This window comes from Macrobrachium nipponense, chromosome 1 (genome assembly GCF_015104395.2).
Source record: "Macrobrachium nipponense isolate FS-2020 chromosome 1, ASM1510439v2, whole genome shotgun sequence".
NCBI classification, from domain to species: domain Eukaryota; kingdom Metazoa; phylum Arthropoda; class Malacostraca; order Decapoda; family Palaemonidae; genus Macrobrachium; species Macrobrachium nipponense.
Window position 1 is genome coordinate 172,328,187 of NC_087200.1, and position 13,280 is coordinate 172,341,466.

At 37.1% G+C, this 13,280-nt stretch overlaps 1 protein-coding gene across 1 annotated transcript; it reads left to right on the forward strand.

The window, feature by feature from the left end:
* Positions 1–1,279: 1,279 nt before the first annotated feature.
* LOC135219836 (uncharacterized) lies at positions 1,280–7,524 on the forward strand. The gene is made up of 5 exons (XM_064256944.1): positions 1,280–1,435; positions 4,835–4,942; positions 5,110–5,227; positions 6,636–6,722; positions 6,948–7,524. Exons 2-5 carry the CDS (start codon positions 4,842–4,844, stop codon positions 7,086–7,088), a joined length of 447 nt encoding a protein of 148 aa, XP_064113014.1. The 5' UTR covers positions 1,280–1,435; positions 4,835–4,841; the 3' UTR covers positions 7,089–7,524.
* The last annotated feature ends 5,756 nt before the right edge of the window (positions 7,525–13,280 follow it).

The window sequence follows — 13,280 nt, forward strand, 5'->3', positions numbered from 1 at the left end:
AAACATAACAAACATGCCCCGTAGGGGGGTAGGGCCGTCAGTGCCCCTATTCGGTGCAATGTAGGTATTACTTAAGGTTCTTTGCAGCGTCCCTTCGGCCCCTAGCTGCAAACTACTTTCATTCCTTTTACTGTACCTCCATTCATATTCTCTTTCTTCCATCTTACTCTTCACGCTTTCCTAACAATTGTTTCATAGGGCAACTGCTTTGAGATTTTCTTCCTGTTACACCTTTCAAACCTTTTACTGTCAATTTCCGTTTCAGCGCTGAATGGCCTAAGTTAGCCCAGTGCTTGGGATAATGGCAAAAAAATCTACATATACATATATGTGTGTGTGTGTATGTATATATATATATATATATATATATATATATAACATACAATATCTTTACTTTCAAATTAGTTCCAGCTTTTATTTAATTCGAAGGCACAACTACCTGTCCGCGAGGTTTAACACATTTTTTTTTCACTCTTAACATTGTTTATATAGTAATAAACAATCCCAAACTACTAAAATGCAACTTGGGCACTACCAATAGATATACATAGTATACAAGAATTTTATCTTGGGTATAAATGACTTAACCGATAATTCCATTTTATACATTTTGCTGACCCGGAAAGGATTACCGTGGATTTTGGGTCTCATTATTGCAACATACGTATATTTGCAAGATTACTCGCTGAGAGAGAGAGAGAGAGAGAGAGAGAGAGAGAGAGAGAGAGAGAGAGAGAGAGAGAGAGAGAGCTTTTTTAAGTTCATGAGGTAAAAATGAAATGCCAATATATGAAAGAAAATACCCAACTAAAACCAGCTGAGAAAATTTGCAGTGATTAATAATGACGCAACTCTACTGGTCTTCGAATTATTGTCATTCTTCAACAACTCCCCGTTGACAACTGGATTACTAAAGAAAATTATTACAGCCAATAATGTCTGCTAAATGCAGTTGACTATTAATAAAAAAAAAAAAAAAAATCTATGACTAATACCCAACGTGCCCATAGGCCACGTACTATGCATCCGGCCCTGTCCTGTGTTAGCCAATGAACGGCCAGAGAAGCATGACGTCATCTCTTAAGTCATCGTTTGTTCTCGGAAGGTTGGATTTTTAAATAAAGTAAATGCTCCTATTTCTCGGGACAAAAAGATTCATGTGATATGAAAATATTATGATAGCCTTAAGCATGAGGTTTTGGGTAAAAATATTATGGTTTAGCTGCAATTCATTGTCAGTTAAAAACCTTATGCAAAATTAAATTCCCGCGAACTCTTACGCGTAGCGCACGCTGATTCAGAGTTCGAGAGCAGGCTGTATATAAACGCCGTTAAGAGAAGCTTCATCACAGTGAACAGTGGTATCTCGAAAAGACAGCAACTGCACCAAGTTCGCAAGCTTTGATCCATTTTAGATCCGACCCTATCCGCCCAGGTAAGATGATATAAAGGACATCCCTTACTTATCTTAACGTAAACTAACCAGTTACTACTTTCATTCTTTCTGGTAATTTCGCCTATTTCCTCACCGTTATTTTCGATTTCTCTAAATTTTAAAAACACTGTTCTTGGCCTAAGTGCATTAAAATGCACGAATTATAGCATTCGCTTGCTTTACAAATTATACATTTGTGTTAACTGACCTGAAAGCCATTTCGATATTGTTTGACGTTCTTGGCCTTTTTAATGTGTTCCCTTTAGTGAAGTATAGGCATATCTTACTAGCTTGGAAGCCAATTTCAATAGCAAAAGTCTATGGAGACTTAATTTTTAGCCTTTGTGGCACTTGCCCATAGCACAGGTTTCCCTATATTAAATAGAATTGCATTAATTTGCTGGAGTAATTAAGTCAATTACGTCAGCATTACCACCTATTTCAGATACCCGCATAGGCCTATCATGGTACATCCTCGTTACATGACGCCTATCCCACAGTAACCTAATGTGAAAATTGGTGTGCCTAGATTTTCTCTGGCCGTCTGTTATAGTTATAACACATTACCGTGAATTTTAATTTTCACAAATGTAAAATATAAGGCTTTATGGTGACTTGAAAATACATGTTAAGCCTAACAATCGATTTGAAGGTTCTTTAGCTGAGTATCAACAAAACTTCATTGAATCAAATTCTTTCGCCTTCCACTTCATTATGTGTAGGCCGAAAACAATTATATCCAGAGAAATGGACGCCATGTCCCCAAAAACTTACTAAGCTTTGCATTTTGTTCTTTACTAACTTAATATGGCATTGTAACCAACAGTAGAGAATGAATTAAATTAAATAATTTTATTCCATGAACAACCAATCAATATCAAACTTAAATTTCTTGTTACATGATTAATCGCTAGTCATGCGATAGTAATGAGACATCGGGTGTGATTTAAACTTGTATTTGCAAATCCTGCCATAAATAACAATGGTTTGTCATTTATGACCAGGATGTAGACCTACCCTGACGCAATTTTGCTTGATAGCATTCTATAAATCATATATTGATAACCATGTTGTTATTTGCCCATATAAACAGTTCTAAAGACAGGTCTAGTAATATGCGATATACAGTATCAATTTTCTCAATGTGTGCTAAGTGCAACTACTAGCTGTAGTAACGGTTGGTTTGCCTTTGAACTTTGAAACTGCTGACCATCAATATTGTTAGTTCACGTTCAAGGTTGAGGATTTCCCTTTGCAACGGGGCTTCTCATTTAGACGCTTTTTTCACGATTTTAGGTCGTACCTTGTATTTTCTATTCTTTCTCTCTCTCTAGATGAGATTTTTTTTTTTCGTTTCGGTAGCATAAAAAACTTTCTATTTCATGTGTGTCCTCTTCATAGGGTTGCTGTAAACTCTTATCTTTTTTTGTTTGTTTGTATGGTGTTTTTACGTTGCATGGAACCAGTGGTTATTCAGCAACGGGACCAATGGCTTTACATGACTTCCGAACCGAACCACGTCGAGAGTAAACTTCTATCACCAGAATTACACATCTGTGACCTCTCAGTGGAATGCCTACTTCTGTTTTTTGTAGTCCTGACAAAATGACGGGAAAATAAGTTAAACTTTACATAATATTTCCTCCTCTTCCTCCTCCTATCTGTCTTTTCATAATATCCAATTTTAATGTGTTGGTTCTTGCTCTGGAACAACTATTGATGCACAATTATCATCGCATGTTTGTTAGTTTTTATTAATTTCTCTTTTCCATTTGTTGCATATTTTTAACTGTTTTCTAACCTTTCGAACTCTTTTTATCCCCTTGTCTAGTCTTAGCTTTCATTTTTTTATTCCATCGTTTACTTTGTTTCTCTTTTGTGCCCATAGTTATGTTTCAATATTTATTGATTTTCCATTTAGGGTAGTTTATACATTGCAGCATTGTCACCACCAATATCCTTGTGGGAAGATCGCCGTCTCTCTCCCCTGCTATATAAAACAGTTGCAATTTTGGTGGTACATAATATTTTCCTATACATTCCATTTTCGAGCCTTTGCATTTTTTCGATTTCAAATAGTCAAATTCATTACATTATTTCCATACAGAATGGACGGAACTGCAATACCTTTCCAAAATAAGTTTCCTCTCATTACTTTGTTGCAGCTTTTCTCTGTGAGTGACTTTTACAAGCATTTCCTTCGCGCGCGCGCGCGCGCGTGTGTGTGTTGAATATATTCCTCTTCACTACCTTGGAATTAAATAACTTATATTTTATACTGCTCTGATTCCTATGTGTCATAGTTAGCTTTTACTGTAATTCTTATTTTATCTGTATGCTTAATCTATACTTAAACTTCTTCTGTTAAATAGTGTATGTTATGTTCTGCAACAATGCATCATCGGAGAGGAATAATGTTCCTAATTTTATTCATTTTATTGAAAATTAATCGAAATCATTTTCCTATCTAGGCACACAGCATAATAGTAGATTAAACAATAAACACTTATAATTGCTGACAAATCTTGCATCCAGTACAACCCTACAAAACTATGCCAAAACAGGAATGTCACTTTATTTTCTGTATAATTCCGAATAAAACCTTTTTAAATTATAACAGTTAACCACTTGAATAATAATAATAAGAAGAAAATGGACCGTTTACTATCAGCTTTCCACGGGTGATGATTGCCAAGGGAAAGTCTAGGGCAGTTGGTTTCGAGTTCATGAGGTTGAGAAACTGTTTATAGAAGACTTTCTAAACACTGGCCGAGATTTCCCCTCCTCCCTGCACACTCACACACTCTTGTTTCCCCCAAAAGAAGTCAGTAACAATATTTGAATCTAGAAAAAGGCTCAAAGGATAGCATTTATACGCATATACTGCTACAAAATTAGAGATGATGGGTTTTCAATTCTGCTGATGGGATGCACACAGGTAGGGTTTCCTGTGTAAGCATAAAGCCTGTACAATACTTAGATATTTGTTTTAAGACCGCCATTCTCGTTTTCTATGCCTTGCGCATTTTATCAACATAACCTAAATGGCAACTTGCAACCTTGCAACCCAAGACAGAACCCCCATTTCCACTTGTGTGATATATTAATCAACGATTTCTGAGTATATGTTCATTCAAACCATTCGTACCGTCTTTTAGCCTCTTCCGACCCATAGTTGCGATCCACATCTCCATATCCTAGCATTTCGAGGGCTTCACACCAGCGCTGATGCATGTCTACTCAGTCGATATTCTATTGCATCATTACAATTCCAGATTACAGCTTCCATAACAGGAATGACATATCAGCTTGTCTGAAGGAGCTTTCACCTTTTGGGGCTAAACTTATCTTTAAGAGACACTGAATGCCATATATAACGATAGTATCACTTCTTTTCAGATTCAAAATGAGAATTTCCTGGATCCTCTTCGGTGCGCTTTTGTTTGTTGCCCTTGTTGGCGGCGCCAAGGCTGGTCCAGTCGAACTTGACGAAAACAACAATGACCAGTAAGTATTTTTCTCGCCTTACTTTTATTATTTTCGCGTTGTCATAATTTTGTTAAAATTTTAGTCTACAAAAAACTTTGGTTTTTAGAAAAAATTATAAGAATAACCTTCGCGTTTAAGCAATTTCTAACTAGTTTTTTTATCTATAATGTTTCTTCTCAAAACAGGCCTGCTGGCTCCAAGACATGGACTGCACTTAAAAACTTCTTCCGGCCAGTAACAAACTATTTCAAGGGACTGCCACAGAAGACTCCTTCAGATGTTGCAACAGATGTCAAAGAAACGGTAAGATTTTTCAACACTTTCAATGGCTATCCTTACTTGCTTATTCTTTGAGAAATTTACATAATTATTTGTAAGCTATGTTCTGTTTTTGCTTCGTGAAAAATCAGATAAATGTGGTGTGCCTCGCGTTACCTTTAAGAATGTTTATAGTTATCCATGAACATATGTATATGTACGTTCTCTTACGTTCACATGCCCGTTTTCTATGAAATCTATAGCTTTATAAATACAGTAATTATAATTATTAAATCATTTTAAATCTAATTCGCGGAAGATATTACGTTTTGAAGGAACTCGAACTTTTCAACATTAGTTTCCATTACAATCGGATTAGACCAAATACACGCAAAATGTAAGACATTTTTTTATATCTTCGCACATGGGGTAGCAATCTGGTGTTGTGTGTGAGAGAGAGAGATGAGAGACGAGAGAGAGAGAGAGAGATGAGGAGAGAGAGAGAGAGAGAGAGAGAGAGAGAGAGTTAAAAGAAACCAGCAGGTAGGCAAGCAACAACAACTAAGAAAATTTAAAAACGTTGTTGTCTCTTAAACCATAAATTTTCTGGCAACGTCTGCATGCAAACAGCTTGGCATAAGTTTGGTCGTTGTGCAGCATTTCATTCAGCACGGCAACCACTACCGGAGAGAGAGAGAGAGAGGCTGGAAGGGGGAGTAAATGACATGACGTAAAAGGCAGAGAAATTGGGAAAAAATTATTTTTACGATATTTTTAAGAAATGCCTCAGTGAATGAACCAAAATTAAATCTGCACAATTCAGTTTTATAATCGAGTCTCAAGATTTTGTAATTACTGTGCTAAAGAGAAAATGTTTGTTCAAACGTCTGTCTAATAGAAATAAGATCTGCATAATAATTATTTAAGACGCCTGAAAAACTTACGTGGAGAAATAAATAACTGAAAGTACCCAACGTTTAAAGCTTACTTGTGTAACCAACCTTATTTACAAAACAAGAAAAAAGAAAGGAACAAACACGCTTATCATCTACCAGGCACGTTGAAATAAATTAGACGGAATTAACATGAGAGAAGCTTCCTTATTCCAGCCTATCACAACAGGCACCCATAAAAGAGGTTGCGTGGATGGTGTTTCAGATTCTCTCTCTCCACCCCCTGTTCGCAACTACATTCTCCCCGGTCCCCCATCTCCCCTATCACTCAGACAAGAACCCCACCCCCCACCCCCAACTCCCCTCCATTCGAGTGCGTGTTCTCTCTATTGCATAACTAGCCCGAAACCTCGTTGAATTTTGCCGTTTTCTTGCGGCAGACACGTCCTATCGGTGGTTCTTTTTTTATTCCCGTCTTTATTTTTCTATTTTTATCAAATATTGACTTATATTAAAGCCGGTATATATATTTAAGTAACATATTTTTTTGTTTCTTAAAGGTGACTGATGTGAAAGTATGGGCCCAAGAAAACCAGGCTATCCAGACACTTATGCAGTCCCTGGTACCCGTCAAGAACTGGCTGAAGGTGGGTTTCAATTCATATGTTTAAAAAATTTGTTTTAAAAGTAATTTTTAATCGAAATCCGTCTTTCTTGGCTGTTGAAGTTGCCAATTCCTAGTAGGTTAAGGAAGTGGGCATAATTCTAACTTAAAAGTTACGTTTGCAGCCTTAAAATTGAATATCACTCGAGTTAATCCTTGCCAATGTTGAAATATCTAAAATAATTAAGCTTTGGTATTCCATTTTCAGGAAAAGGCCGACGTTCTCCAGGACAAAACTTTCAAAGAAATGTACGATGACGTCAAGACTCGTGTAGTGGCTCTTGATGATCACATCGGTCAGTGGATCCAAGAGAGAAATCAGAAGCTTGAGCAACAGAGAGGCCTTTAAGTTCAAAATTTGAGAGTGAGGATGACTTTTTTTCGAATGTCACTCCTTCAATAACAAATGATAAGGCGAGGGATTATTTTACCTGGCTCTTATATTGTTGTGAGCAGGCAATCACAACTTTTAAGTCTGTAAATATTATAAATGGATTCATATATTTATATTTTTCAAATCTTATGTCTAATGATAGGCACATTCCGGCCGGTGTAGGCCTATTTTAACTACTCAATATTACTTGACAACAATCCTTCATTCAAGTTACTATAAAATTGTATACCTTTGTGCATACATCTCCTACTGATCACATTCAGCTTTCCATGACAAATTTTGTACGTCTGCTCCCCCTCTCCCCTCTTTTTCCCAAAGCCTACGGCTAGGCCAAAGATCTTCACTGTAAATATGATGTTAATTTAATTTGTTGAATAAAACATGGACATTTTACGGGATTTTTTCTTAATCTCTTATAAGTGAAGAAGTTTTAATTGAAGATATCTCTATAAAGTGAATGACTTCTCCCCGTTGTTACCATTTAATTCACAACTTGGTCATGCATCTTGAAAACTTCTAAGAAAACTTATTCAATCTCGCCCTAACTGAGACACCCATGTCAAATAGGATTAAGGTTGATGATTACTAAGCGATATGGCAAAATATCATCCTTAATCTTTAAAATGTTACATTCAAACATTTTAAGGAATCTACAAGTGCTGTCTTGCAAACTCCTAACACATTTTCCCCTTGGTCTTTGTACCGTAACACTAAAAGCTCTTGTCCATCTTTTTTATGCTAAACTTTTTAAAGTATATGTGAATTTATTTTGCCTTTTTCAATTAAATTCATGTGTATTTCACCAAAGGTCAATTAAACCATAGGCTGTTAGTTATATTTAACAAGTAAACATCAAGTTACGTGGATGTACTGTATTATGTCCGTCTAGGAGCACACACTTAAACATGCAAAAAAACAACCTCAAGCACTTCTGCCAAAATTAGGCTACATTAGCCTAAGCACCCAAAAAATACCTAACTGTTTAATCCACAGGAGTAATATCTTTTGAATGTTCGATGTCCCAAATTTGTTTTCTTAGTCAAAATCTTTGTAACTTCGTCTACTAATTAAATACTAACCTGCTAATTATGCCATGAGCCGATGTAATTAGTATGGGAAAAGAGAGCAATACGCCTGCCATCTAGCTGTAGCCCTCAATTCATTAAAAAAAAAAAATTAACATTAAAGAACTAAAGAACCAGACTAAAACTTTAATATATGATATTATTATTGGTCTGAGAACTTCAAAGTGAATTTCATATTTCATATCTGCTTAACCAAACGGGCCTCCATACACTGAACGATTGTCTGTATCGTTCGCAAAAATATTGTGTATGGAGTTTCGTGGCCTGAACGATCTCTGCGGGAATCTCCACGGGAATCTGCCACGACCAGGTTGCTGGCTTGCGACTTACGTCTGTCATACACAGGTCATTCAATGCAAAGTCTAATAAATCAGACTTTGGTTCAATATAGGTTTGTCTGCCGATATAACGCTATCGCGCACGTACCTTCTAGATGCTATGTCTTCCCAAGACAAAATCTGAAATCGGTGAGATTGGTCATACTGTCTGAATGGCATGTGTGTCGATAACGACAATCGTTCAGTGTATGGCGCCCGTACGACTACACTTTTTCACTATTCCGCCTGCAGTCAGTCACCTTTTTCACCAATGAAGCTTACATCCATCCTTTTAGCTTTGAATCAGTGCAGCAAACATTTATTTTCTCTTCTAATATTGTCGTTCTTTAAGAAGGCTGGACTAGCACAGTTCTATAGCTACCTGTATTGCAGTAGCCTTTTAAAAGTTAACAAAATCGTAACGCCGCAAGTTATACTGTTACGGCCAACTTGACACACTAACTCTTGGTTTTTAGAACACTTAGGCCCTAAAGGAACACTTTCCAAGTCATGGGAAAATTAGAAAGATCTGCGAAATGTTTTGATTTTGATTTATACAGAATTTTGGCATTATGCCAAGCACTGGGGCAACTAAGGTCATTCAGCGCTGAAACGGAAATTGACAGCAAAAGGTTTGAAAGGTGTAACAGCGAGAAAACCTCGTAGTTGTACTATGAAACAATTGTTATCAAAGGGTGGACCGTAAGATGGAAAAAAGAATATGAACGGAGGAACAGTAAAATGAATAAAAGTAGTTGCAGCTAGGAGCCGAAGGGACGTTGCAAAGAACCTTAAGTAATGCCTACATTGCACCGAATGAGGTGCACTGACAACAGTTAAAGAGATGAGATAACTTACCTGAACTGAAGCGTCGTAGCACTGTACTAGGCGAGGAGAGGATCTTCTTTCCCACCGTTATCCTTACTAAGGAGTCGGTTGCCTGATGCGCCTTACCTTATAACATCAGACATGGTTTATTATTTGGCAAAGGGGTTTTTACGACCGCATGCCCTTGCTGTCATCAACCACAGTTACTGACGGTGGGCCTCGCCTTTGACTCAAAAGTCCACCTGCAAGGCAGCAGTTATTGGCGGTGGGCCTAGGTTTTTACTAAAAAAGCAAAGCACGACTGCAAGGCAGCAGCTGTCCTTTTAGTCACCTTTTACGACACACAGGACCTAAGGTGCTAGTATTCTTACACCCCTACCACATGGTGGAGCATTTTGTTTGTTTGAATGGTGTTTTTACGTTGCATGGAACCAGTGGTTATTCAGCAACAGGACCAACGGCTTTACGTGACTTCCGAACCACGTCGAGAGTGAACTTCTATCACCAGAAATACACATCTCTCACTCCTCAATGGAATGGCCGAGAATCGAACCCGCGACCACCGAGGTGAGAAGCAAACACCAAACCAACCACGCCAGTGAGGCGCTCACAGGGTGGAGTAGGTGAGGTGAGGAGAGGATCTCTGGGTAGCTTTAAACAACAGGGTAGCCTTTAAATGTTTAAACGCATATTACGTTACCGCCGGTGACGTGATCCCCAGTGAAGTTGGCAGCCGCACATTTATTGTATATCTATAGTACTCCAGCTAAAGTGTAATTACCAATGCCCTTCTTCATACATAGGCTACTCTCACTTTTCTCTGCATCGTTAGGCTATATATCATTTTCATCCTTTAGGCTACATGTTAGATTACTCGTTGGCCTAGACCTAGCTCTTCTCTGGCCTATACTGCACTGAAACGTTATCATAAAACTACTATAAGACACTTGTTATAATCTAGTTTTTAAAACTCAAAAAATTATCTCGCAATGATGACTAAATATTTTTTTATCAACACTAGGCCTACTTACCTTATAGGTAGCTCTCCCGACATTTCTAACTCGATTGCTGTCTCCTTTTGGATGTTTTATAATGGATTCTTGTAACTCATAAACATTGTTTTTCAGTTTCAAAAAGATACAAATGTATACATAAACTATGAGTTAGACAACTACACAGTAACACATGTAAGTTTTATGTCAGGTCAGCACGGTGTCACCGTAGAATAACAAACAGTCAAACACTGCGGGTTCCCGGTTAACGCGAACGTTGAGTTGGCATCTTTTATTTATGATTTTTATCAACGCTATACCAGATGGATTGTCAGTGAAAATATATAGATGAGAATTCTAGGATCCTTTATAACATTAATATAATCGAAATGTTGTGCCTTCGGACTTTTTCTTTGGTTTTGAGATTCATTCTTTTCAAAAGATGTGCGCCCCACTTGAGTTGGATTAGAATATTTTTTTAACCTATGATTTCTAAAAATAAAATGATAAATGTATCAATACTTTTGGTGGTCTGTAGGACAGAAAACATCGTATCAGTAATAAGAAAAAATGTGGTCTGATTAAAAACGCGCTGTACAGGACACAAGTTCTTTCAAAGTTTAACCTAAATTTTTGAATGCAATAAATGGAATTCGAGCGACGCGAAATCTCTGATATTCCACAATTTTCAAAATTTATGATACCCCGCTATTCTCAAAATTTCCCATACGATCATAGGCCATTGTATTCATTTTCTATTTTCAAAATTCTTCTATTTTTCTGTAAACAATAAATTCTTACCCATCCTTGGTGGCCTTATGAACACATATGGCTATGTACACAAGTCATGATTCACATAAGAAAAGCCGTGCATTGCAGTCCTAACAGATTTGTGCACTGCAGACATCCTCGTCATTAGATTAAGCCAGCCTTGTGCTGGCACGGGCTCTTGCTTCTCAGCAGCCCGTAAACTCCTGACATGACTGAGCAGCGCATTTATCGTGGGCAAAGCGAAGAGTTAGCAAGCTAAGATGCTAGCTGACAAAACGTAGGTTAACCTTGGAGGATGGAAAAAGTTTATCCTGTGATGTGAATTTCTGTCCTTGCCAGGTTGCCAGACCGTAGACACCATAGACCATTTATAAGGATAAAGTCTTTATTAACACCCGAATTATCAGAGTTATATTATAAGATCAATATCCCGTGATATATATATTCAAGATTAATCAACTTCCACCGGCAGGGATTGGCTCCTAAGACAGTTGAACTACTTGAATTGTAAATGTACCTGTATTGCACGATGCAAAACTTTCGTAATACTATAGTAGACTCACATTTTGACGCTCCTGATTGGCTGTTGAACTTGAAAAGCCAATCACAGGGCTGGAAACCCGCAGTCTCTCGAGAGAGTTCACATAGGCAGGGTGTATGTTCCACCTTTCCTGAGGGCTATTTTTGAAAGACGTATCCCTCAGGAAAAGTTTAACATACGTCCTGCCTATGTGAACTCTCTCAAGAGACAGAGTTTCCAGCCCTGTGACTGGCTTATCAACAGCCAATCAGGAGCGTCGTAAGGGACTGGCCTAAACATCAAATGCATGGCTGATGTGAATCTACTATAGCCCCTTCATACAACTAGATAGAAGACGTAGCTACAAACACGGCGCTTCGGCCTCCCACTTCTCTTCTGCACACATTAGAAAGTTTTCATTAATTAATAATTTCTCACTCCTTGTTCACTTGGGTTATACTTACCAATGCTCACTTCTGAAATGCTTGCAAGTAGCATGATTTGCAGGGCAAATTACTATTTGCATTAATTGATTTTGCAGTGAGCGTATAATTTCAGGGTTGATCAAAATTTATTTGCGTGGCTTACGTAGTTAACAGCTCTTTTCTCCTATTGCTATGAATGTTCAGTTAGTCATATATATATATATATATTATATATATATATATATATATATATATATATATATATATTATATATATATATATATATATCAAAAATCAGGGCTAGGCGACGGCCAGAAAGACACAGCAGCGTTAGGGTAGGCCCGGGAAACCAATAGCCCCGACATATTTCTTTATTTCCGACGTTTCGTTATAATTTCTTTATTACATAATTAGGCATCTGTTGGAAAATGAATTAATTATTTTCTCGTGACTTTAAAAGTTTTTACAGTAAGTTTTTGGAGTAATTTGTTCGTTATTCAACAGATCCCGGATGATGTAATAAAGTAATTATTACGAAACGTTGCAAATAAAGAAATATGTTAGGGTTAATTGGTTTCCCCTGGCCCACCCGCACACTTACACACACACACACACACACACACACACACACACATATATATATATATATATATATATATATATATATATATATTATATATATATATGTGTGTGTGTGTGTGTGTGTGTGTGTGTGTGTGTGTGTGTGTCACACGCTATATAATATATATATATATAATATATATATATATATATATATATATATATATATATATATATATGAATAATGACATATTGCCCAGAGCCAGGAATATTCAATTCACTCCTCTCCCGACAGGATTTCTAACGCCGATGATCGTATCTCTTAAGATTAGCCGTGGCACCGCTGCAAGTGGCATCCACAATTACTTTTGGGTTTTCTGACATGTCTCGCTGTTTTTATATGTCAGTAATAATAGGCTCCTTAATTTTATATATTTTTCTCCCTCTGTTCGTGTGTGTATGTGTTACTGTGTCTGTGTTACCTTTAGAATTATTCTTCGTATGCGGCCCATCCATCTTGTGGAGACTTCCTCCATATCAATGTTTGATAACACAATAGCAATTTCTCATCGGGATCTTAAAGCATTTCGCATAAAGATAGTCATTCTTTGTGCGGATGAATAAATTATATAAAACCCCAGGTAAAAT